General features: G+C 42.7%; 1 protein-coding gene across 1 annotated transcript in view; it reads left to right on the top strand.

The window, feature by feature from the left end:
• The window catches only part of CYYR1 (cysteine and tyrosine rich 1), a 265,183-nt gene extending 260,413 nt beyond the window's left edge, over positions 1-4,770 (top strand). The window contains exon 4 of the mRNA XM_085623080.1: positions 4,631-4,770. Coding sequence (XP_085479206.1) covers positions 4,631-4,737 — 107 coding nt within the window. The 3' untranslated portion in view covers positions 4,738-4,770. The remainder of the gene's footprint in view (positions 1-4,630) is intronic.
• The last annotated feature ends 21,340 nt before the right edge of the window (positions 4,771-26,110 follow it).

Raw genomic sequence — 26,110 nt, 5'->3', positions numbered from 1 at the left:
GGGCGGTGCGCTCTGGGAGGGCTAATCACTGGAAGAGGCATGACGTATGCATGCCCTTCACAAATGGGGAGGATGTCAAATGGAGCAACGATGGTGCCAGAAAATGGGAAGCCTATGGGAGGGCTGTAAGCCCAGGATGTAGATACAGCATGTCTTGGTTCCAGACAGCACATTCCATAAAAAGGAGGGTTTGAGTGTCTGCCCTAATAAAGAAAAAACTTACATTTTAAATAATTAAAAAAAGAAGGGGTTACAATTCCTAAATATATATATATATATATGCCTGGAAAGTGGGGATTCAAGCATGGATTTGGGACACTAACGGACACTTCTTCCCAGTTGGGGTTTAATCAGAATTTTCCGAAACGCGTCAGGCTGATAATGTGGAGGTGCGCGCTGGTGTCCTTGCAGGATCTTTTGAGTCCTGAGTGCGCCCTTGCTTGCAGAGCAACCGTTTCCTGATGTTAACACGCCGGCTTCGGGCGTGAAGGGCGCACCACCCTTGACACTAACGGACACTTCTTCCCAGTTGGGGGTTAATCTGAATTTTTTGAATAAATCCCATCAATTACCATTTGGTTTAATGTTGGCTGCTGTAAACTTCATTTCCCAGTATGCACTGGAATACATTGTGAAAGCTCATTGGAGGATTAATATTTAAATGATGGCGTCAGCAGCATAGCGAGTTATTGATGGAAGCCTTTCAGAAAGGAATCATTTCCGAAACGCGTCAGGCTGTTAATGTGGAGGTGCGCGCTGGTGTCCTTGCAGGATTTTTTGAGTCCCGAGTGCGCCCTTGCTTGCAGAGCAACCGTTTCCTGATGTTAACACGCCGGCTATGGGCGTGAAGGGCGCACCACCCTTGAGATGCAAATAAGGGGCCACGAGACACGGTATTTACCGCTGCCTGGAAAGTGGGGATTCAAGCATGGATTTGGGACACTAACGGACACTTCTTCCCAGTTGGGGGTTAATCTGTATTTTTTGAATAAATCACATCAATTACCATTTGGTTTAATGTTGGCTGCTGTCAACTTCATTTCCCTGTATGCACTGGAACACATTGTGAAAGCTCATTGGAGGATTAATATTTAAATGATGGCGTCAGCAGCATAACGAGTTATTGATGGAAGCCTTTGAGAAGGGAATCATTTCCGAAACGTGTCAGGCTGATAATGTGGAGGTGCGCGCTGGTGTCCTTGCAGGATTTTTTGAGTCCCGAGTGTGCCCTTGCTTGCAGAGCAACCGTTTCCTGACATATATATATATATATATATATATATATATATATATATATATATTACCTACTGGCGGTCGCCTGTAGGTAGTTATAGTTAGGACCCTGTTTCCATAGGAAATCCGCAACATTCTATTTGGAATAACTTTGGCGCCGGTCAATGAATCCTCGCAAAATTTTCAAAATAGGTGGGGCGCTACGCTCCGCTCCTACCCTGAAAGTCTCGGGGGGATTCGTCAAGCGGGGGCTGAGAAAAAAGGGGGGTCCCAAAACGCGTTTTTCCCATGCATTTTTCCATAGGACCTTTAGACACCGCTACGGCTGTACAGAGTTACTTGAAATTTGGCAGAGAGGTAGTCTACAGGTCAAGGAAGTGCCTTTTGTAGGTTTGGTGTAAATCTGTTCAGTAGATCCTGAGAAAATAGCATTTAAATCAATATATATATCTGTGGCAGCTCACGGTGTGCTTACCGTGCGCTTACGGTAAGCTTACCGTACGCGTACGGTGCCGTGCGCGAGCGCGATTCTGATTGGCTGTTAGATCTTAGTAAACATTCGAATCGGTCGAAACCAGGTAGCGGCGGCCGCCATTTTCTATCTCCCACTATGAGGGGGGGGGAGGAAAAACAAAGGCAAAAAACATGTAAAGGGGCTGTTTAGAAAGCTCCTAACCACCTAGCCTTGATTAAGGTGTCCCCCAAGAACCCCCAAGGCCAAAAATTCAATTTTAATTTTTTTTCAAAAATCGCCGATTACGCTTACCATACGCGTACGGTAAAAAGAATTAAAAAAAAAAAAAAATTATCCACACTCTCAACACCCCGTGTGCAAATGGTGCTCGATGGGCACCATTTGCGCATGGCATATGAGTCTGTGCAAAATGTAATAGATTACCTTTCACAACGAAGCGCATAATATGTCCTCCATGTGCGCACGGTGCGCGAAGCGCATCGTGCGTACATGTGCCATCGAGCGTAACGTGGGCACGGCACTAACTGCGTAAAGTGGGCGCGCGGTGCGCGAAGTGCACCGCGTGCTCACTGTGTGCGAAGCGCACCGTGCGTGCACAGAACGAACTGCGTTAAGTGGGCGCGCACGCCACGAATGGCGTAAAGTAACTTAGCATTTAAAAAACCGTACAAATTCACTGAAAAAACTATAGGTTTCACACACGTTATAGTTAGGAATTAGCATTTAAAAAACCTTGCAAATTCACTGAAAAAACCATAGGTTTCACACATGTTATAGTTAGCTGGACATTTTACTGATAAAAAAACCAATGAAATTCCCCCGTTATAGTTAGTGCAGGCAACTATAACTCACGCGACCGCAATCCTCTGCTGATGCTAATACTGTATTTAGACACTTATTTGCCCATGTCTTCTTCCATTAAATTTTAGCTATACATATTTTACAAATCTTTTTTTCTCATAAAGACACATATGTCATCAGCAGAGGATTGCGGTCGCGTGAGTTATAGTTGCCTGCACTAACTATAAAGGGGGAATTTCATTGGTTTTTCATCAGTAAAATGTCCAGCTAACTATAACATGTGTGAAACCTATGGTTTTTTCAGTGAATATATATATATATACGTATACATGACTTGCCTATAACGTTGGCGTCATTTGACCAATCTTCCTGAAATTTTCCCAAAACAGTCTCAAAGTAGGTTCTGTGTGTCATGAAAAGTTTTGGGGTGAGCCTTGGAGTGAGAATCGGGAAATATGGGGCACGAGTTAAGGGTGCATTTGTAATGTTAATTCTCATAGGAATGGGGCGTGGCTTCGGAGCCGTTGGTAATGGCCGCTGCTTTCGGGAGCTCCGCGGCAACGTAGACAGTGGAGAGCTTCCAGGCTTCTTTTCCTCTGTACTGGGTCGCAGAAATCGGCATGTCCTCCGTCGGAATACCTCAGCTATCGGTGTGAGGAATAGCGGAGAGTTTCCATGCCGTTAAGGTGATTTTATTTCGGAAAATGCGGTCAGTCAGAACAACGGCCGCCATTTTGTTTTTTGTGACGATAGTTTCCTGATGCATTCGTTACCTTTTTATCAGTGCCTTTCACTACGGGATTGATATTATATCATATGAACAAAGGTTTTTCTTCATTTGCGGTGTAATTTCCTGGTCTTCTTTGTGACAATTATTGGAGTACCTCCTGCAGAATCTTTTTTCTTCAGTTTTTCGTTTTCTTTTCTTCATCGCTCTGTTGCGGATTTCCTCCAACTTTGACAAGTATTGTTATCTGAATCATCTTTCCTTGTGACCGTCTCTTCCATCACCAAAAGAGACTTTGTCTTCCTTTTCTTCATGGCAATGCCGCGTGGTGCTCGCAGTGGTGCTTGTGCTGGGGCTCACCAAGCTATCTCCCCGCCACTGGCTGATAACAACCCTTTTAATGTCCTACGAGATAATATGGATGAAGCTCCCCCGGAATCCTCTGATCCTAAAACCTCCTCCTCGGCGGATATTCGCCCCAAACAACTCTCCAAACTACCAGCAGCTTCGCCCTCTGGCAAACGGGTAAAAATTAACCCTCCTTCTCCTACTAATCCACCCTCTTCAGTCTCTATGGAGCTTCTCCTTGATGAAATTCGTGCTCTGAAGCCTTATATGGAGGAAACTAATTCGCGCTTACAAAGCCTTGAAGACAACTGGTCTCACACCATCCAGAGAGTTGTGGCCCTTGAACAAAGAGTTGACGCGTCTGAGGATACCATACATCAGGTACCCATTTTACATACAGAAATTGATCGTCTTAAACAACAAGTCGAACAATTGGAAAACCGCAACAGGCGCAACAACCTGCGTATTTATGGTCTGGTTGAAGGCCTTGAAGGTTCTAATCCAATTTCATTTTTCCAGTCATTCTTACCGTCTCTTCTTGGTCTTCCTGAATCTCCTCCTTTGAACATTCAACGCGCTCATCGTTTGGGCCGGTTGTCTGCTTCTTCCTCCTCCTCAGCGAGACCTAGAGGTACTATCTTATATTTTCTGGAATATACGGACCTGCTCAAAGTACTCCAAGCTGCCAAACAAAAAGGAAAGATCTCTTGGCATGGCTCCAATCTATTTTTTACTCAGGACTATGCCAAAGTGACTGCAGATCGTCGGAAAAAGTTCCTGGAAATGAGACCTGCTCTTCGAAGTCTTAATGCGAGATATGGCCTTCTTCATCCATGCCTTTTTAAAGTGACATATAATAACAAGACTGTTTCTTATGAAGACCCGGCTGTTCTCCAACAATTTTTGACTACTTGTCGTCATGAGTCTATGGATGTTTCCAGATTGTAACTGTTTTGTTTCCCTCATGTAGAATGTTTGCTGTTTTACTGTATATGGTTCTGTTGTTCCGCATTGTTAACATTTGTATTTTGTCTTTTTCCCCTTAGTTTTGGATATTTGGGCCCCTGTTTGTTATCCTCTTCAATTTTCCTGGATGACGTCCTCCCTGCCGTTGTTGCCCTGTGGTTTCCCGTTCGGCGTTCCATTTCCCTGATGTGGTTCCAACACCCTCATCCTTTCTTGTTCTCCTGTGGTATGTCCTTTGCCATTGTGTTCTTATGTTTATGGAATTGGTTGTTTTTGCTTTGTCGCTCTCTTCTCTTTATTCTATTCTCTTCTCTTGCTCCTTATTTCTTTTTTCATTACCATTGTTTCATTCTTTTTCCTTTTACTCTTACCTATTGTTCTTTTCTTTCTCTTTCTCTCTTTCTCTTTATCCAGTTACTTCAATCTATTTTTTACCCCTTTTTCTTATTTGTTGATTCCTATTTCATTCTCGTTTTCTCTCTGTACTCTTTGATTTTCTTCCCTTTTCAAGGTAATGTGTTTATGGTGGTTCCTTGGTCGTATTTATTAAATTATGTATCTGCTTTTCTTTCTTGTACTTGATATTATCTCTTCTCCCTGCAATGCTTTGTTTTTCCTTCTCTTACTAATGTAAGGATTACTATCCAGTTTTTCTCTACTTATGCTTTTCTGTTTTCCTTTTATTTACATTTTCTTCCTTATCTGTGAATGACTTTGAATATTTTATCCTGGAATGTTAAAGGTCTTGGGTCACCTATTAAACGCCAAAGAGTTTTATCTCATGTAGCAAATTTAAAAGGGGATATTGTTTTATTACAAGAAATTCATGTTAAAGATACTGAAATTTCTAAGTTGCGTCGTAATTGGGTTGGTCATGTTTTTGCCTCTCCTGGGTCTGGGAAGCGCAATGGTGTCGCCATTCTATGCCATAAGAAGTTAGATGTTCAGCTTGTCAATCAAGATAATGATGCAGATGGTAGGTGGGTAGCAGTTTCTCTGTTGATTAATAAAATTCCTCTGACTATTCTCAATATTTATGCTCCCACTGTTCCAGATAAAGTCTTTTGGCCCCATATTCTTTCCTTGCTCATGCAAGTCACTGATGATTATCTGATTTTGGGTGGTGACTGTAATATGGTTATAGACCCCTTTTTGGACAGAAGATCTGACTCTAGGTTCTCCCCCTCCCACATGCATTCTCTGTTTACCTCCATTATTTCCCAAAGAGCCCTTGTTGATTCGTGGAGGCTTTGCCACCCTACTCTTAGAGAGTACACCTTTTACTCACCTCCTCACTCCTCCCAGTCCCGGTTAGATTATATTTTCATTTCCAAAGCCCTCACTCAGCTTATTACTCATTCAGACATAGGTTCTATCTTAATCTCTGATCATGCTCCAGTCTCCTTAAGTCTGGAATTACTCCCCCCAGTGAAAGGCACTAGGAGATGGAGGTTTAATAACTCTCTTTTACTGGACCCACAATTCACACCAGCTTTTATGGACTTTGCCTCTTCATTTTTTGTAGACAATGACTCGCCTCAGTTAACCCCTTCCCTTATTTGGGATACATTTAAAGCCGCTTCTAGAGACTTCATTATTACATTTGTTGCCCGTAAACGTCGTAAAGCCTCTCAATCGACTCAGTTGCTTAACGCACAAATTAAACAATTAGAACACTCCTTTTACCTCTCTAAGAAACAATCCGACCTAGATAATCTTATTAAGGCTAAGCTCTCCTTTAATAAAATTTCTACTGATTCTGCCAATTTATTTTTACTTAAGTCTAGTGCTAAGTATTACACTGCCCAAAATAAAGCCGGTAATCTTTTAGCTAGATACCTCAAAGTCAAGAAGGAACGTACTAAAATTGAATCCATTGTTACCTCCTCTAATGTTGTGGTTCATAAAGACGAAGATATTTTGGCTGAATTTACGGATTTTTACCAGCGTTTATATACTCCGGAATCCTCTCCGGTCGTATCCGAAATTACTCGTTATTTATCTTCCATTGCCCCACCTTCCTCCTCAGAGGTTGATTTCTCCCCTTTAGAGGCTGACATTACTCACAAAGATATTCTGGAGGCTATTCAAGTTCTAAAGAGGGGTAAAGCCCCTGGCCCTGATGGGTTTACTATAGAATTTTATTCCCATTTCTCCTCCTTACTTCTTCCTAGAATTCACCAACTATTCTCATCCTTTATAACATCCCAAAAATCTGAAGGTACCTTTCAGGAGGCCCTTATTTGTCTTCTCCCCAAAGATGGTAAAGATCACACCTTCTGTAAGAATTATAGGCCCATTTCCTTAATTAATTTAGATTACAAAATTTTTGCCAAGATCCTTGCACTTCGTTTAGAAAAAATTCTTCCAAAATTAATCGCCAAAGAACAATGTGGATTTATCAAAGGACGTCACTTATCTGACAATACCCGTCTTTTCTTTAATGTTTTAAGTAAATCTCATTCTCATAAGTCGTCATTGGCAGCTATTGCATTGGACGCTGAGAAAGCTTTTGATAGAGTCAACTGGCAATTTATCTTTTCCTCTCTTTCTTGGTTTGGTTTCGGCCCTAAGTTTCTTTCTTATGTCTCAATGCTTTATTCTTCTCTTAGGTCCTTTATTCTAGCCAATGGCCTTGTCTCCTCTTCCTTTCCTCTTCTTCGTGGTGTTCGACAGGGTTGTCCGCTGTCTCCGCTCCTATTTATACTAGCATTAGAACCCTTTTTAACTAAAATTCGTATGAACGCTGATATTTCTGGTTTCCCTTATGGTTCTACTCAGTTAAAGATCTCTGCATACGCAGATGATATTTTGTTATTTCTCTCGAATCCCCATACATCTCTCCCGGCATTTTTATCAGAAGTTTCGAACTATGCATCAGTGTCTGGATATAAGCTTAATGTAGACAAATGCGAAATCCTTCCTCTTAATAAATTCTGTTTTCATGCCGATTTCTTAACTTCTTCCTTTAACTGGAGCCCGAACAAAATCAAATATCTTGGTCTTTGGTTTACACCTTCTATTAAGGACACAGTGGCTTTGAACTTTAAAAATTTACTAACAGCTCTTACTGCCTCTACGAAACAATGGCATCCTTTGTTCTTATCTTGGGGGGGTAGATTAGATTCTATCAAGATGATGTTGGTACCTTTAGTCTTATTTCTCTTGTCGAATCTTCCTGTTCACATTCCTAAGTTTTATTACAAGAATATTTATTCCGTATTATCTAAATTTTTATGGCAAAACAAAACTGCCAGAATGTCTTTTTCTAGACTTAAATCTCCTAAACACTTAGGTGGTGTCAATTTTCCAGATTTTTCATCATACCATACTTCCTTTTTTCTTACTCATTCTGCTTCTTTTATTTCTGATCATACTCCTGACCCCTCCTCTTGTCCTTTGTGGGTAGAGGTTGAGACTTCCTTTTTTCAGCCCTTTACGTTTGAAGAATTTGTTTCATTGTCACAAGCTCCAAAGAAATTTTCTCTTCCTATTCTTCAACATGTTTGCAAGACTTTTCAACCTATTATTTTGCATAACCTGGATGACCGTGCTCGTTTTTTACAATCCCCTATTTGGTATAACTCTCTTATCAAGATTAAAAATAGAGCTATTTTTTGGAATGATTGGCTATCTCTAGGTCTTAAATGGACTCATCAACTCTTTCATGATGGTTCTTTTATCCCCTTTTCTGTTCTTCAGGATCGTTTCTCTCTCCCCCTCTCTTCTTATCCTAAATATATTCTATTAAAATCGGCGGCTCAAGCTACTTTTGATGCTCTTACGGGTACTTCCATTCAATATAATTCTTCTCTCATTTCCTTACCATTCTTGCATTCCTCTCCGTCTGCTTCTCAAATTTACATAAAATTGCGAGATTCGTCTGCTAATCGAGTGAAATCTGCTGTGGAGTGCGCTTGGGAATCAGATTTAGAGGATTGTTTTCCTCTTACTACCTGGGATAACATTTGGATCAAAATAAGGAAATCGTCTAGAGCAGCAAATACAACTCAAACGCTATTTTTTATATACAATCGGCTTTTAATCACCCCATCCAAACTACACCACATTGACCCCTCTATCCCGTCCATCTGTTGGTCCTGTTCGGCTTTAGTGGCTGATCTTAAACACATGTTGTTTACTTGCCCTGCTGTTCACCTTTTTTGGGGCAAAGTTTGGCAACCAATCAATTCTATTTTTTCTACCAATTTCCCCTTTTCTCTTTCTCATATTTTTCTTGGGAGTCTCTCACAATTGTGGTCCTCCTCCAACACTGATACCTCTATTGTTGATCTCCTTCTTGCTGTGGCGTTTCAACAAATCACGAAAGCTTGGAAGGATACCTCCCTTATTTCCTACCAAGCATGGTGGTATGGGGTTTGTTATAACCATAGGCTAGATAGAGCATATGTCCACCCTATTTCCCTTGCGATTAAAAGGGACTTATTATGGCTACCCATTACTTCTTTTCTAAATTTGTCTGCCCAATCCATTCCCTTACATAACCCCTGCAGGGAGGAAGTACCTAAACCTCCTTGATGTTCTTGTTTTTATTAATAATTCTGATAGTATTAATGTATGTAATTTGCCAATTTGTTCTATCTCTTGTTAAATACTAATTCCTGTATTATGAAATTATATGTTTTCTTTATACTGCCACTTATTTAATATATTGTTGTAATATGTTTTTGATGATATCCCTTTTTCTTTCCTTCTTTTCTTCTTTCTCTTTTTCTCTCTACTTCTCTTATTGTTCTGAATTGTTTTACATTGTATTTTTTATCACAAGTGTATATTATTATTGTACTGCAACTTCTTTCGTTCTTCAATAAAATCCTCTTTAAACTGAATTCTCATAGGAATGCGTTGTTGAACCTACAGCTCGAACTGTTGGAGGGAATTATACCAAATTTGGCAGAAAGATAGAAGTTGTTACGCAGTTTGTGCTTTTTGTTATTTGGCATAAATCCGTTAATTAGTTTTTCAGAAACTTAAGTTGAAACCTATAATGCTATCTCTGGTCACAAAGCCTTCACAAAAAAAGACAAGCTAGTGCAGGGAAATGCACCGCTCTGAGTGACTGCCTACACTTCAACCAGGAAGTGTTGGCAGCCATCTTGGGACTCGGCCTCACTGAGTCCCCCAAAAAAGTGAAAATTAAGAAAATGAGGCAGGGTAGGAATACCCTGACTCCCAAGCCATGGTGTTGGGCTCCCCTTTGATCCCCAATACCCTAACTCTCAAGCCATGGCCCCCGCCCCTTGGCCCCCATCATAGCATAAAAGCATTTTTTTTAAAAAAAACATATTGGCTGCGAAATTATGATAAGCTTGAATTTGCGGCAACATTTTTTTTTAAAAAGCACACGCGGGCTCCTTTGCTTACTTTACAATAACCCCTGGGTGGGCCAGGTTCTAGGGATATATGGTAAATATAGGAGGGGGCACACGGGCCCCCTTCCTTGGGCTTATCCAAATCCCTGGGGACTGCCACCTCCCCGGGGCTAATCAAAATATTATGGGGGGCCTCATGGCCCCCCACTGCCCCGGGGACCACCACCTCCCTGGGGCAAAACGTTTTTCTTTTAAGTAATGGGGCGGAGGCCATAGGGCCTCCCCCACTGTCCCGGGGACCCACACCTCCCCAAGGCACAAATAGAATAATTAAGTGGGACCATTGCAGCACTTCCCCGAGGCTTAATTCACAAAGGAGGAAGGTGCGCGGGCCCCCTCCAGAAGCCCTACATGGCTCTGGGGACTGCCACCCCCAGGTCCGGCTTTAGCAATGTTCAGGGGTGCCCACCCCAGGACATTGCAGTTTGGTATGGCTTGGGGTGAGCACCACTCCAGCAAAGCCATAGTAAACTCGCTGCTTTCAGCAAGTGAGAGCAAAAATGTCTTGATTGCTGAAAGCAGAGCATTTCTGTTGCCCTGCCCGCTATGAAGCGAGCAGGGAAACAGACATTTTTGAAGATCCAGGGAGATGCATCTCAGCAGCTCCCTGGGTCTCAAAGCAATGCCGGCTCCCGCAGGAGGTGGAGAGCCGGCATGGACCGCGGGGGCCTTCATGCTCCCCCCGCAGTCCCATTGGTGAGTCGGTGCCCTGGAGGCACCACTTTAAATGGGCAGGCCAATTTGGCCTAGGGAGGGGGGCTGCTCAGCCCCCCTCTCCGATCTGTAAAAGGCCAGGCACTGGATATGGGATCCTCAGGTCCAAAGTCGGCCCAGGGAGGGGGCCGTGCAACCCTCTTCCCTCTTTTAAAAATAAAAAATTAAATAAGGAGATTAAATAAGGAGTGGCCCCCTCCCTCTTTTTTTGTTTAATTAAAATTTAAAAAGTGATCAGGTCCCCAGGGTATGGCCCAATAAAGGCCTTCTTTCAAATTAAAAAAAATATATATAAAAAGGGAAAGTCTGGGCTCCGGGGGATGTGTCCCCAGGGCCGAAAATGGACCTGGGAATGGTGGCCATGCATAGCCCCTCTCACATAGTCTCTCTCACCAATTGAAAAAAGGCCTGGCCCCTGGCGATGGGGTTGCCATGTGCGAAAATGGCTCTGGGAAAGGGGAGCCATGCAGCCCCCCTCCCTTAAAATAAAAAAATAGGAAAAAAACCTCCAGCAAGTGACCGTAGGCCAAGTCCCCTTCACCACCCTCTGCAAACGTGCCTCCTGGCGCAGTGGTGGTTGGGGGATGCTGAGGTTCCTTGGGGTCCAGGAACCACTTCTGTTACCTCCAGTAAGTCCCACTCAGCAGGATTGCTGATAGGACTTGGAGGCCACGCCCCCTTTCTCCATCCCTCTACAAACGTGTCTCCTGGTGCGCTGATGGTTGGGGAATTAATTCCACTTTACTCCTGAGGGCCAGTAGTGTGCCAGTAGGCACATCTGCAGAGTTGTGGAGAAAGGGGGCATGGCCTCTGAAGACCTCTCAGCAATCCAGAAGTGTGGGTCTTACTGGAGATAACAGGGGGGATAGTTGGCCCCCAAGGACCCTCAAGAGCCAAGGGGACTTCATCCTCCAGCTAGTAGTGCACCTGGAGGCGCATTTTCGGAGTGGTGGAGAAAGGGGGCGTGTCCTCTGACAATCTTTCAGCAATCCTGCTGTGTGGAAGGTTAGTGGTAATCTTATCCCATTGGGGGAAAACATGTATTGCATTTGAGCACTTAACAGCGACTTACGGGACCCTTCTCCAGGACTTAAGGTGAGCATGTGGCAAGGTCCAAAGCCACACCAACAGGTCACCTCTGGAGGCTCTTGGGCATCCGGGTGCAGGTGTGTTTCGGCGCTGGGTGTTCACTTCAATGGGGAATGGTCAGGTTGAAAAAGGGCTGCAACCCACAGGGGGGGGCTCAGTCCTTGATATGATCGGGCACATAAGGACACTTTGGTCCACTTCTCCGCGGGTTGTCTGGCTCAGTTGCAGTGGTATCTTTAGGTGTCGAGTACGTGCTACAAAAGACACTCCCAGTTGAGGGGGCCTGCAGAAAGAGTCCAGTCTTGGCAAACTCAAGGGTGGCTCAGTCTTTAAGGGTCCCAGGACCCCGCTGACACCATCATCTTCCCCGGGCTTGGACTGTGGAGTGCAAGTGCAGAGTCACTTTAAGTTGTCGGGTGGCAGTGGTCAGAAGCTCTCTCTCTGTCTTAGGTTCTGCTGAAGTGGGGCAAACAAGACAGCTGGGCCACTCATGATGACAGTCTCACTGTCCGTTAAATTCCTTGATGTGCAGATCTGTTTTCCACAGCGGTGGTGTCCAGACTGGACACAACTAGTTTTGGCTGCTGCAAGGGGACTGGTACCCCAGGTATTAGTAATGTGCGGCTCTGGTCGGTTCTGGCATCCCCACACTTAGAGAGAGGATAGATTTGACCTGTGGGCGCACAGCTACCTCTTTCTGGGTGGCTGCAGTGTTGGTAGTCCTGGTGAGCAGCAGGATGGTGAACCGGACCTTGCTTCTTTTGGTGCCAGCGGCTCCCGGGGAGTAGCTCCTCTACTCCAAGAGAGTTGTCGGACAGTATACAGAGCCGGGTGTAGCAGGCAGGCTTGGCTCCAAGTCCGTCGTATCTCCTCTGTTCTCGGGTCAGCAAACTTCTCAGTCCACTTCTTCTTTTGGTCCATCAAATCTGAAGTCCTGGCATCAGGAGTGCCACCCGAATACTGTATTTAGGGGCGTTACTGGGAGTGTCAGGGGGTAACCAATGAGCTATCTACCTTTAGGGAAACTATACCCTCTATATGACAAGTTCCTGTGTGGTGGAGGGCTTTGAAGCCTCCTGCCTTAATATGCAGATTACTAGTCATCCTGCTTGGAGGAGGTGAGAACACCTCCTGCCAGATTAGGCTTTGGTTCCAACCTTAGAGAGCGTGGCCTCTCACCTCCATGGGTTCAGAAACACGTCTGTGGTGGCAGGCTGTACACGACCAGTTAGCCAGCACACTAGAGTTCAGTAGGTATTCAGGGGGGACCTCTAAGGTTCTCTCTAGGTGCTTGTATACATAAATAAACCCATTACTGGATTCAGTAGCAGGTCATATCTGCTCATGCAGATATGTCCTCACATGTAATATAATGCACCCTGCCTTATAGCTTTATGGCCTACTGTAGGGGTGACTTACAATATTACATGCAGTGTTAGTGGACATGCCACATAGGGTGTCTGCCATGTCACGTTTTCTCTTTTTAGAGCACTTTGTCATGCAGTCTGCAGTGGCAGTCTGCATGAGTTTGGTGTTGGGTCCCTTAGAGTAGCACAATGGGGCTTATTTACAAGCCCCTTGTATCGCCGGTGCGTCACTTTTTTCCATATTGAAAGTGACGCACCGGTGGTGCAAGGGGCTTGTAAATAAACCCGAATATATGCTGCAGCTCTTACGGACCCACTTTAGTACCTATGCCATAGGTACCAGGAGTACAACTTACTAGGGACTTACAGAGATGCTAAAGGCCTGGACAATTGGTGATCAATTTCCCTGTGAACTTATTTTGGGGAAAGAAGACTGGCACTGGGTGCTGGTTAGCACGAACCCAGTGCTCTTCCTTCAAAGTTGCATCAAATACCAGGTAAAAAGTGGGGGACTACTGTAACAAAAACCCAGTTTCCTACAGTACCTACTCAAAGTAAGTTCTAAAGCTATCTAATGCATTTATTCTAATAAGTTATATTCGCAGACCAAAAACCATTAAACAATAACGTAGTACAAGTTACATGTTAACACCAGTAGGAGAGTACTCCTCATGTGTCATCACTCGTACGTGTCCATAAACGGTGTTTCAAGCCAGCACCATATCGGTCTTCCTAAGTAGTAAGGTAAACATAAACGAAGGAATACAAAGAAATTCCACTATCAGCATATTCCTTTGATCTACATTCTTGGAGTGGTAAAAGGGATTTGAAAATTCAAAAAGAATTACTGTTGCCTGTGTATTGAAAATAAATAAATGCAATGTGTACTAGCCAACCAAAGAATACTCCATAAATAAATTACACACAACCATGGGCAAAGTTTCAAACCAGCACCAGCCGTATCTCCAAATTACAAGGTGTAAATTACCAATGCAGAACAGATCTGCTATCTTTATATAATCAGCTCCCAAATGTTAATATACTGTAACAGGCCAGTGAGAAGGAAATGTTTTCAATGCCAGCACTCAAACACTAGATCTAGCAGTCATTAATGATATATGCACATGTTAGCACGCTTATTACTATCATGGCCAAAATAAACTACTTTGCTAGTAAAGGGCCACTGCAGGATGGCCCAAAAAAGTGTAACTAAGATATTCAAAATCACATCCATGCTACAATGCATATTTTTATATCAAACGTAATGTAAAGCCACTTTATAAATCCAAAGGCAACAATACTATTCTAAACAGTAATTTAACCCCTTTTATTCAAGGACTGCAACCACGTCATATAAAAAGTCATCATATCATAATCCAAATTTCATCTCTTTTAAAAGAATATCCATTCCAAATCAGTTCCTGAATATGCCACTAACCAAACATTGATATAAGTGAATGTAAACAAGCCATAACATACTCATTCAAATAATAGGAATAATTAAACATCTAAGCAACTAAATTCATATAAAGTTGAATACTTAAATCCATTCTAAGTGTGTGAGTTGTTAAACATTGGGGATGGCATGGATAGAAGTTGTTTGTTGTGTTACTTACAATAACTTTGCTTAGCTCCCAAGAAACAATATCTCTCAACATCATGATTAAGACCTTTTTTGACAACTTTAAGTTTCATGATCCAAAACACTGCTCAGTGTCTTAATTTAAGCTCCCTGTTGCCCCCTCCAGAGTCAAGAGGTACCATTTCCACACCATGAAATTGAAAGACCCTAAGCGAACTTTGTTCAGTACAAACCGTAATTTGTGCTGCAGTCGAATGGTTGCCCTGTTTCACAGCTCTGAAATGTTCAGAGATTCATCATCATCATCATCATCAAAATACTTTCTTTCGGTCGAGTGACCATAAAAGTGCAAATGCAGTAAAAACATACAATACGTAAAAATGACCACCATTATAGGTGCACGCTCACATATACAAGGAATGACCATGAGTGCATATTATAATGTCCTCCAAAATCAATCTGACCTCACAACAGCATAAACCCACAGTCCTAGACGTTTGACCAACTAGGGTACACCATGCTAAATGTTTATTCTGTGCCTATCTAGGAGTGCCTTGCTCATGGGGCTGATTATTTGGTATGCACACTATGTACTGCCTGAATTTCAAAACGGTGTTTGGACCCATGTGGAATAAATCCTATAAAGTTATAAGACTCATTGAGAGCATTGAAATGAGAAAATTCATCTATGGGCAACTCCTTTTAGCAAACAGTGCACTTCACAGCATTAATTTTATAACCTCGTTTTCTCAACTATTTATGTACACCTATGCCATAAAAACATAGTATACCTTCCGATAAAAGTGAGTACTTAAAGCCAAATATTCAATGTTCCCTCGATAAAATAGATGAAAATCCTAATTATGGAAATATTCAATTAAATTGGATAGTATCTTTGGACCTTTTTGAAAGATTCATCCATAGTACAGTTATATTTTACCACTTTGGGGTCCAAATGGTCTACTAATACCTCTACATATAAAATCTGTCCATTTAAAATGCCTTAACCCTATTAAAACAGGCAAACCCATAATGCATTCTGACCTGGACCCTCCTGGGAAGGGACGGCCATTTGGCTGAGATAGAAGTGCTAGGATCTCAGAGAATAATTGCACGCACCTGATACTTGGGTAGAGGACTAGGACTTTCCACCATTAGCAGGGTAGTTGTTCACTAATTTCAAGACCTCCCAATTGTTCGCTTCGTTTCTCTGCCTAAAATTCCTGCACCATCCCCAAGTACCCTAGTCGTGCCCCACAATGTGCAGTGGTTTGGCTTAGGTCAGGATAGCAAGGCCAAGGAGTAACTTGCACGCACACCACAAGAAGGACACGAATCTCGAGACTACAAATACGATCGGTTTTGGGTATTGTGTTTCAGGAGCCTAAATGCTTCTGCACAATGGGTATTCCCCAAATTTCTACACAGCCATCTTAGTGTAACTTTTTTATATCCAAGCCAGAAGAATTATACATGAAGATCAGTTTCCTCAGCATTTCAGCACGCCGTACACCCTAGAGAAGTAGTGCCTGCCCATGTGTTGGAAAATGAGCTCAGGGGGAGTGACCTATGCCTGAATTGGACATACAGTTGCCTTGCTAGGGCTGGATGTATTTCATCTAGGAAGGACTCCACATTGTAATGGTCTTGGATTCTAATAAAGGTTACTGGTAAAGAACCTAGTGCTGAGCTTCCATGAAGGAGAGCAAGTTTTCCTCCCCTGTAGTTCCTTCCTTGATGTTACAGGACATGAGACTTCAGGGTCACTCCACATGCTCGCTCTTCCTATGCTGAGGAGTGTGTCCCTGATGTATGTAAGCCAGGATAGTTTCCCTGCCTCGGGGAGGCCCATTACCTCTTTTAACTCAGACCTGTATGCAGCCAGTTCCGGAGTCGCCCATATACGTCAGTAGAAGATTAGCGGTCTGAGTCCTATTTCTTCTGCGATTGGTCTAACGCCTAGATCCAATCGTAAAGGAATGAGTGGGGTGCTATCGGGGAGTCCAAGTGGCTGCCTAATAAAATAGTTTTCAATCTTAGTTATATTTATTGTTGGGCAGTGGCCCCAAAGTTCAGCTCCGTACATGGTGGCACCACTGGCTTGCACTTTGTAAATCTCGGCAATGAGACTGATGGGTTTACAAAAGGAGTTCCTGTAGGCTTTGGCCAGCCCCCTTGCTGTCTGTGCTAACTTGAGGCTTGTTTTGTCTATTTGTGCTGTCCATTTAATTTTTTCCGTTAGGGTAACCCCTAGATATTCAAACACGGATACCCTCTCAAGTGGGGTACCGTTCAGGCAAGGATTAGGGCGTGTAGTGTTTACTGGGTTGAAACCCATATATTTGGTCTTCTGGATGTTAATTGCAGCTCTCTATTACTGCAGGAAGCGCCAAAGCTAACAAGAATCTTTTGAATGCTCATTGGTGACTTGGGAAGCAGGAGGGTGTCATGAGCAAACATCATTGTTGGTACCTTGTTTTGTGCAATCTTCGGGGCATCAATGTCCTTGTCCTTATTCAACGAGTCTACCAGTGCATAAATATATAAACAAAACAGAGTGGGAGCTAACACGCATCCCAGTCTAACTCCTCTTTTGACAAGAGGCGTGGGGAGTTCACCTTGTTTCCCATATCTAATTTGGGAAAAGTTTCCTTTGTGCAATCTCCTAATCAAATGGCAGAGATATGTGGGGACCCCAATATCATTTAGTTCAGACCATAACTTGTCCCTGAGGACCAGGTCGAATGCAGTTTTTAAATCGACAAATATTAAATAGAGACTTCTTCTCTCTAAGGTCACTGTTTTCCAGTGTAGGAGCTGGAGCCTGAAGATTTGATCTACAATAGAGGTGTTTTTCCTAAATCCTGCTTGGAAAGGTTCAGAGTTTCTCTCTTGTAATGGTCTAACTGTAATCCCAACATATATTTTTGACATTTGCAAATCAAAATATATACCATTAAGTTTGTACCACAGCTAATATTGCTCTGAATCACAAACATTTTGCTATTATTATAGTAAAAAATGCTCATGTTATCTATTGTCAGTCTACACGTTACATTGTCCACATTTGAAAATCCTGTGGTAATCTTGGACCACCAAGATGTCAGGGATGTGGGTATTAAATGACTGCAACTAATTTTAGTTTGTAAAGTACATCCTTTTCGATATGTGTCACTGGGATGTGGTGTTACATATTTATTGATCACATTGTCCTCAATAAGTAAATGCTGATGTTTGTTGAGAGTTTTACAAATTTTACTTGATTGAGGACAATAAGCATTAATCTTGTTATCTTCTAAGTGTTATGTTTATTATGGGTTTTATCTCATAGTATAAAGTTCCTCTCAAGTGTCATTGCTCTCGGGATAGCAGATCTAACAATATGTGGGTCAAACCCTATCTTGAGAAATATCTTCTCAATATCCATAAGACTGCTGCAGAAGTTATAATCATTGCTGCAGTTTCTCCGAGCTCTAACCATTTTCCCAAATGGTGTGGCCGATAGTTGAGTGTTATAATGTGAGTTGATTGCATGTAATAGTGAATTACATGATGTTTCTTTTTGAAACGTTCTTCTGTGTAATTTCCTATCATTCATGTAGAAGACAACATCCAAAAAACTGATTTTATCACAACTGTACTGTAGAGTAAAACTCCTATTATAAGAGTTGCGATGAAGATATACAGCAAATTCTATGAGTTCAGTTTCTGGTCCAGTCCAAATAATCAGAATATCCTCAAAAAACCTACCCCATTATTGGATATAATCAATCCATTTGGAGCCGCCAGGAGCCCAGAATTGCTTGTCCTTGAACCAACCCATAAATAGACTCACGTACAAGGGGGCAGATCTGAAACCCATTACAGTACCACAAAGTTCTCAATTCCATTGTTCAAGTATCGTTTGAATAATTTTAAGTAGTATGTGCCAAAAGTTCAAGAAGACTTCTATTAAAAACGTGTATAGTCACTTCTAATCCAAAGTCATGACCTATAAATGTATAATGAGACAACATTACATGCATTACAGTACATGCTTGGTGTCACGGGTAAAAGAGGGGCGATTCATAGCATATGGTCGTAAGAGCACATCCACAAACTCAGAAATTGTCTCAGAAGGTCCTCCAAAACCTGAGATTATCAGTCTGAGTTTGGATTGGAGTCGATTAAACATTCTCATTACCCTACTCCGAAAAATAATGATGACAATATAATTAACCTTGTGTGTTCCTTACATGGATGCAATATGTGATACTGGATTGTAGGTGTCTCTGTTGGTGAACATTGCCATTATACTATTGGGTGCCACCTTATTTATTAATCTACTCCCAAAAATAATAACAGAATTAATGTCTGATCTATTTTTATGCAGGTTTATTAAAAAATGATTTGCTCATATATTTCTTCGGGGTTTTAATGTTTACAATAAGTCTTTTAAATTTATGATACACAGTTCCTCAAAAGAAGGTTTAAACATATATGTGTGATTATTTATCTTGATTGAGACTTCATTTATAGACAAGACAATGAGTTTATAACATTTGCTTTGCAATTTATCTAATTAACAGAACAATTAAGAACCTAAACAATACTGAAAAGCTCATTTCTTAGGTTGAAGGTTATACTTTTTGTAATGTTTTTTCACCATATTCCCACATACACATGTTTGGAACAGATCTTGTTTGTTGACGTAATGAATTTGATACTAATTGGCTTCCAAAATAAAGAAAAAAATGAATTACTGCATCTAAGATAACAGCATTTATTTATTATCTCTAGACCTTTTCTACGAAGAGTTAAAGGGTCTTTGTTCTATTTTAAATCCTATTGATCTCTCATAACTAATTTCATTGTTATGTAACTCACTAATGGATATTATTTTTTATTACGTTTTAATTTGTTTGCCTTATTTCTCTACTTTATAACCCATTGCTTTGTGGTGTAATTTTTGGTTTATTTTGTGTGTGTGTGTGTGTGTATATATATATATGTCCAATCAACAAGGTTAGCCCCAATGAGAGACGCCAACAGGTGCGTGAAAATCTTTGACATTTTATTGCTGGCAGCAACTTGCAGGCAAAAACAGCTGGCGGTTTCATCAAAAATTACAGACACAGCCAGACGCATTTCGGGAACAGCGTTCCCTTCTTCAATGGCATCAGTCCCCTTCACACCAAACAGCATTTCCTGTGCACATTTATTCCCAAAACAAAACCCTGCCCCTGTGGGCGGAGCCAATCCCTTGGCCTTCTGGTCCTGGTGGTGCAGGAATAATAACCTCATGTGAGTTCGTTTAGAGTGCAGTCCATGAAAGAATAATTACCCCAGTGGGTCGATGACAATCACCATGCTTCGACTGCCGTGGATACCAGCTACCAACTCGAACGCATATTCATGAGTGTTAGAAATGGGGGTCTCTAGTTAGCAGAGGTAGGTACCTTTGTCTAAGTAGGGACCCTTCTTCCTAGTCATGTAAGGGGGATACACTTCTAAAAATAACCCCTGCTCACCCCCTTGGTAGCTTGGCACGAGCAGACAGGCTTATCACAGAGGCAGTGTGTAAAGCATTTGTGAACATATACATTAATACAGTGAAAACACTACAAATGGACACCACACCAGTTTAGAAAAATAAGTAATCTTTATCTAAACCAAAATAAGCCCAAACGACAAAAATCCACAATACAGTACTAAAAATATGATTCTTAAAAGTTAGAAACAGATCTGTTCCAAGAAAATGGTGGATGCAACACTTTTACACAAAGTACCTTGGAAGCATCAAAAAATGCAAGCAAAAAGGTTCACAGGGAAGGTGATGCATCAGTTACTTCCACTCAGGGAAGGTGATGCGTCCGTTCCTTGCTCAGTGGGAGGTGATGCATCGGTTCCTTACTGCTGTGCAGGGGAGGTGATGCTTCAGTTCCTTACCAGAGATGAGATGATGTGTTTCTTATTGCATGGGGAGGTGATGCATCGGTTTCTTACTGCATCCTCCAACGATGCGACAGACTTGGCACTTCGATGAGATGCATGAGAATCCGGTACGATGCGATGCGTGAAGACCAGGGATGCTCTGCGATGATTTCAGCCACGTCCCCTGGATGCGTCGGTTCTTCCCCAGCAGAGCCTGTGTCAGAATCGGTGGGGTGATCTCGGACATCGGAGATCGGTGCACAGGATTCGTCACATGGCAGACACTTCAACCGTGAGCAGGTGCTGTGTCGATTATTCGGCAGCTGCGATACGTCTGAAAATTCTTCTCGCACCGCTGCGATGTGCCGGAAACAGGCGATGCATCGATTTTCACAGTTCTTGCAGTTTCCAGTCCCAAAACAACCTCCAGAGGCCCAGCCAAGGAGTTCAGTGAAGACTGGTGGTGAAGTATTTGTGTCCCTGAGTCTTGAGAACAGGAGGCAAGCTCTACTCAAGCCCTTAGAGATCTTCCTCAAGCGGGGGACACAGCACACAGAAAAGTCCTTCTCCTTTCTTTGGCAGAAACAGCCACTGCAGGCCAACCCCAGACAGCACACAGCAAAGGGGCCGTACTTATCCTCGGTGTCTCCAGCTCTTCTCCTTGGCAAAGGTTCCTCTTGATTCCTAGAGTGATCTTTGAAGTATTTTCTATCCCTGAGACTTACAACAGGAGGCAAGCTCAACTTCAAACCCTTGGAGAAAACTCTAACAGCAGGATGGTGAAAACACAGTCCAGTCCTTACCCTGCCCAAGACAGAAGAAACCACTGTAGGCCAACCCCAACAGCACACAGCACAGGGGCAGTACTCCTCCTCCAGCTTTCCCGGTTCTTCTTCCTGGAAGGTTCCTTAGTTCAGCAGTAATCTAAAGTTCAGGGGTCTGGGCCCCACTTTCTATTACAGAAATTCCTTTGTTCTCTGGTGGCAGAGAAGCTCTTTGCCCAAGAAAAAACAGTTCTGTCCTCTCTGGTGCAGCTTCCTGTCAGTAAGTGGAGACAACATTGTATAATGCAGACAGGACCTATTCAGATGCAAGGGAAATCTCCTCCAACCACTCTAAATGCAGACTGGGCCTATTCAGGTGCGAGTGAGAACTCCTCCCCCTACTCTGAATGCAGCCCAAGTCTATTCAGTCTAGCGCTGACTCATTCAGGAGAGGCAGGACACACATCAACCCCCCCCCCCCCGCCCGGCAGCTGTCAGAGAGAATGCACATCCCCAGCCCCTGTCACTCCAAAGCCAGACAGTCAATACACAAACCAGCAGAGGCACACAGGATGGCTAAAAAAGAAAATACCCACTTTCTAAAAGTGGTATTTTCAAACACACAATATAAAAATCCTTTTTACTAAAACATGCATTTTTATATTCTGAGTTCAGGCATACTAAACTCTACCTTTCCATCTTGTCCCAATGCGAAGTTAGATTTGTAAGATGCTATAAATAAACTACCATTCTATCCTATGGGACAGATAGCCTTTCAATAGTGAAAAACGAATTTGGCATTTCAGTATCAGGACATGCCACACACATTAGGGCATGTTCCACCTTTCACAAACACTGCACCCTACCCACCGGAGAACCTTGGGCCTACCTTAGGGGTGACTTTCATGTTAAAAAAGGGAAGGTTAGGGCCCGGCAAGTGGGTGCACTTGCCAGGTCGATATGGCAGCACCAAACTGCGCACAGACACTGCAGTGGCAGGTCTAAGTTACATTTACAGGCTGCTCGTGTGGGTAGCACAATCAGTGCTGCAGGCCCACTAGCAGCATTTGATTTACAGGCCCTGGACATACACAGTGCTCTGTACTAGGGACCTACCCGTAAATCAGATATGCTAATCATGGAATCACTAATCCATAATAACAGTTTACAGGGAGAGCATATGCACTTTAGCACTGATCAGCAGTGGTAATGTGCCCAGAGTCATAAAACCAACAAAAAGAGGTCAAAAACAGAAGGCCAAAAAGCAAAAAGTCTGGGAATAAACCTGCTGGACAAGCCAGGTCTAACAATGAGGTAGGTCAAATTGCGACCCACTAAATACAGTATTTTGCGAACTAACCTATTAGGTTGGTCATAAATTATGATCAGTATTTTGCACCCAGTGTTAAGTACATCTGGGCCTTATACATCCACTTATCAGTTTCACTGAGTTTATGAAATGAGCTGTCTATCGTTTTAAATGGTAAATGTTTTGTGTGTTAATAATAAGTAATGTAACACACATCCATTATCTTGTTAATGAAATGCAAGCAGTGAATTTCATTTACTTAGAGAGGACATTTTGGAGTCTTAAATTAAAGCATGGCTCTGTCCCAGTAGCAGTTTTATTATGTTCTTTGAGAAAGACACATCCAGCAATAAAACAAGAAAGCTGTGATTAATTGGTTTCCTTGAATGGAATTATTTTGCCTTCCTTATCTGCATCTTGCCTCAGCCAACTGTCTGGGTGTGCCAGTTTACAGGGCTCACCCTGTTAAAGTGGCATAGCACTGAGAATCTGGGCTGGGCACTTAAGCTAGACTTGCATTGCATGCTGAGGCTTAGGTCAAGGAGGGGACAGAATATTGAAGGTATTTGATTCTGTGGTCTCATATTGAGGGTCCCAATGTCCTACCTATCACTCCACCCCCCCCCCCCCCCCAGGAGTTTCTGAGAATTGGGGGAACTTAGGAGGTTGGTTGAGTTGCTTGGGGGTTGCAAATGGAAACTTGAGAACCTCCCTAGAAATAAGAAATTACTGACAAATCAGTAATTCCAGGTCAAAAGCCCATGGTAATTCTTCACTTTCCCCCTCGTATTTTCCCTGGAGATTTCAGCTGCTAAATCTTTACAAGGGGTCACTGTAACCCCTGCCTCCTTGGAGCAATGTGAAATAGTATCAACCTGGGCAAAATAATCATAAGTAGTACGCCTAGAAACTTAGTCAAAATTCACTGCTTACCATTGTGTGGTGATCCTGTCAACCACTTCTTTGAAGAATTGACTCCCCAGCGCAGTTCTTGGTGCAACGTTCGTGGTTCCTTAAAATTACTTCTCTCCTTTAAACTCTGTGTTAATACATCAGAACCACCATCAAGCACTTTGCATTTATAGTTAACCTTGTTTTCTCTTGTGCCGCTGTTCCGCTGGCTGTATATATTTTTCACTTGTCACTTGCACCTTTCACCTTGTCTCTCACGAGCACAAATGTGCACAAGTTTGTACAGGTTACATGTACATTCAATGTAATAGAGTGCTGTCGTGACTTTTCTTCATCTTACATCGCTGTTTTTGCTCAAATACAGACCACTCTTTGCATTTATTCCCCTAACTATTAATGTCCTTTCTTTTACAACTTATATTTTGTGCATGTCATTAATCACTGCCTTTTAATATTACCCGTTGAGACATTGTTGCTTGTTACATATACTACTTACCCAGGTCTCAACTGGGTCTACAGGTTATCTCCTGTTGTTTGATTACATTGTAGAATTGCTCAGCATACACTCAACACGCAGGTGAGTTTCTGCAATGATGTAAACTCTTCAGAACGAACTAGCCATTGGGGAAAGTAGTACTGATGCCCAATTAGAGTGAATATCAGGGCCAACAGCTTCTCCTGATTTTCTTTTTTTAATTGTTCAGTCATCCTTAGAATTTTAACAAAGAAAACCATTATATATGGGAGTTGATAGTGGCATGATTCCCATGCTCTGTCAATGCCTTGTCTCGGCTCGCTTCTACTTTTGGTCAATTATTTTATCACATTTTAATCTAGATTTGGTTCGGCGGGAACGTCTTCTGGAATAATGGGCCTGGGACCATCAGCCCACATTTTGGATGGGATAGGTTTATCACCAGGATTTCTTAATTTACTTTTAATATAATCACCCACATGATCAAGTGGAATTCATTCCTAGGAATTTGCATTTTGGATAAGGGAGTTTTCGCATATGGGTTGCCTGTTAGCAGCTAAATGTGTCATAGAAAAATCATAAGAACCCTTACCAGAAAGTATAATGGGCAATCTTTGTTTCTTAGGAGCATCAGGCGAATAGCAATCAAAGTTGTCACCCACATCAAAGTGTGAATTAGTGTCATTAAAAATAAGATAATCTCCAGCATTATGTATTTCTGATTCTCCAATAATATGCTTCCTTGCTTGGCTTTCTACCTCCAGACCAGACGAGCAAGACTATAATTGAAGTCAATCACACCAGGCAGCTAGGAACCACTCATAACTAGACTGAAGGAGTCAGAAACGTGCTGCACTTAAGGAGAATGCAAAAGGGGCACATTGTTCACATAATCCTTTTTAGGTAGACTGGGATCCCTTTTTAGTAACAGTATTCTCCCCATGAACTTGAGACATATGAAATATGCATGACCTGCTACTACCAGTAAGGGCGTCAATTTGTCATACAATGTTCTCCCTATAGAAGTACCTATATGTAAAGCTGCAGATTTTAACTCTGAGGTGATAGCCTTTCGAATAGACTTTGAATCAGAGGTGTCGGAGAAAGTATAACAATTATTTTTAAGTAATTCCTCCTCTTCAAATTCAACATCCTGAACTTTGGCTTTATTTAGCCATGAGACTTGTCACCCATCAAGCAATCAATCAATTAATCAATCAATCAAGGGTTGGTAAAGTGCAACTACTTACCCTTGAGGCTCTCAAGGCACTGGGAAGAGATGGAGAGCAGATCCGTCTAAGTGCTGGGTCATTTGAAGAACCAGATCTTGAGGTCCTTCCTGAGCTGGGGTAGCGTGGGAGATAGTTTGAGGTGGAGGGGTAGGGTGTTCCAAGTCTTGGCAGCGACGAAGGAGAAGGAATATCCTCTGGATCTGGTCTTGCGGATCCATGGCACGGTGTCCAGGGCAAGCAGGGCGTAGAGGAGGAGTCTTTTGGGTGCATGGAAGGAGAGGCGGCTGTTCAGGTATGCTGATCCGGCATTATGGAGGGCATTGTAAACAGGGGTGAGGATTTTGAAGGTTATTCGTCTGTCGGCAGGAGCCAGTGGAGTTTGGGGAGGTGTTTAATGATGTGGCTGTGCCGGGGGAGGTCGAGGACCAGTCTGGCTGCGGTATTATGGACATTCTGGAGCTTGCAGATGTTTTTCTGGGTAACGCCGGCGTAGAGTGCATTGCTGTAGTCGAGTCTGCTGCAGATGAGCGCGTGAGTGACTGTCTTTCTGGATTCAGAGAGGTTCTATCTTAGGGTCTTTCGCGGCAGGCAGAGGGTATTGAAATAGGCCGAGGATACTGAGTTGATCTATCGGTCCATAGTGATCGATGCGTCTAATATGATGCTGAGGTTTCATGCATGGTCTGTTGGGGTAGGAGGAGTTCCTAGCACAGAGGGCCACCAGGTATCGTTCCATGCAGAAGGGGTCGATCCCAGGATGAGGACTTCTGTCTTGTCTGAGTTGAGCTTAAGGCAGCTGCTCTTCATCCA

Source organism: Triturus cristatus, chromosome 8, assembly GCF_964204655.1.
Source record: "Triturus cristatus chromosome 8, aTriCri1.1, whole genome shotgun sequence".
NCBI lineage: Eukaryota > Metazoa > Chordata > Amphibia > Caudata > Salamandridae > Triturus > Triturus cristatus.
Note: the sequence above shows the minus strand (reverse complement) of the source record. Positions and strands in the feature narration are given on the sequence as shown.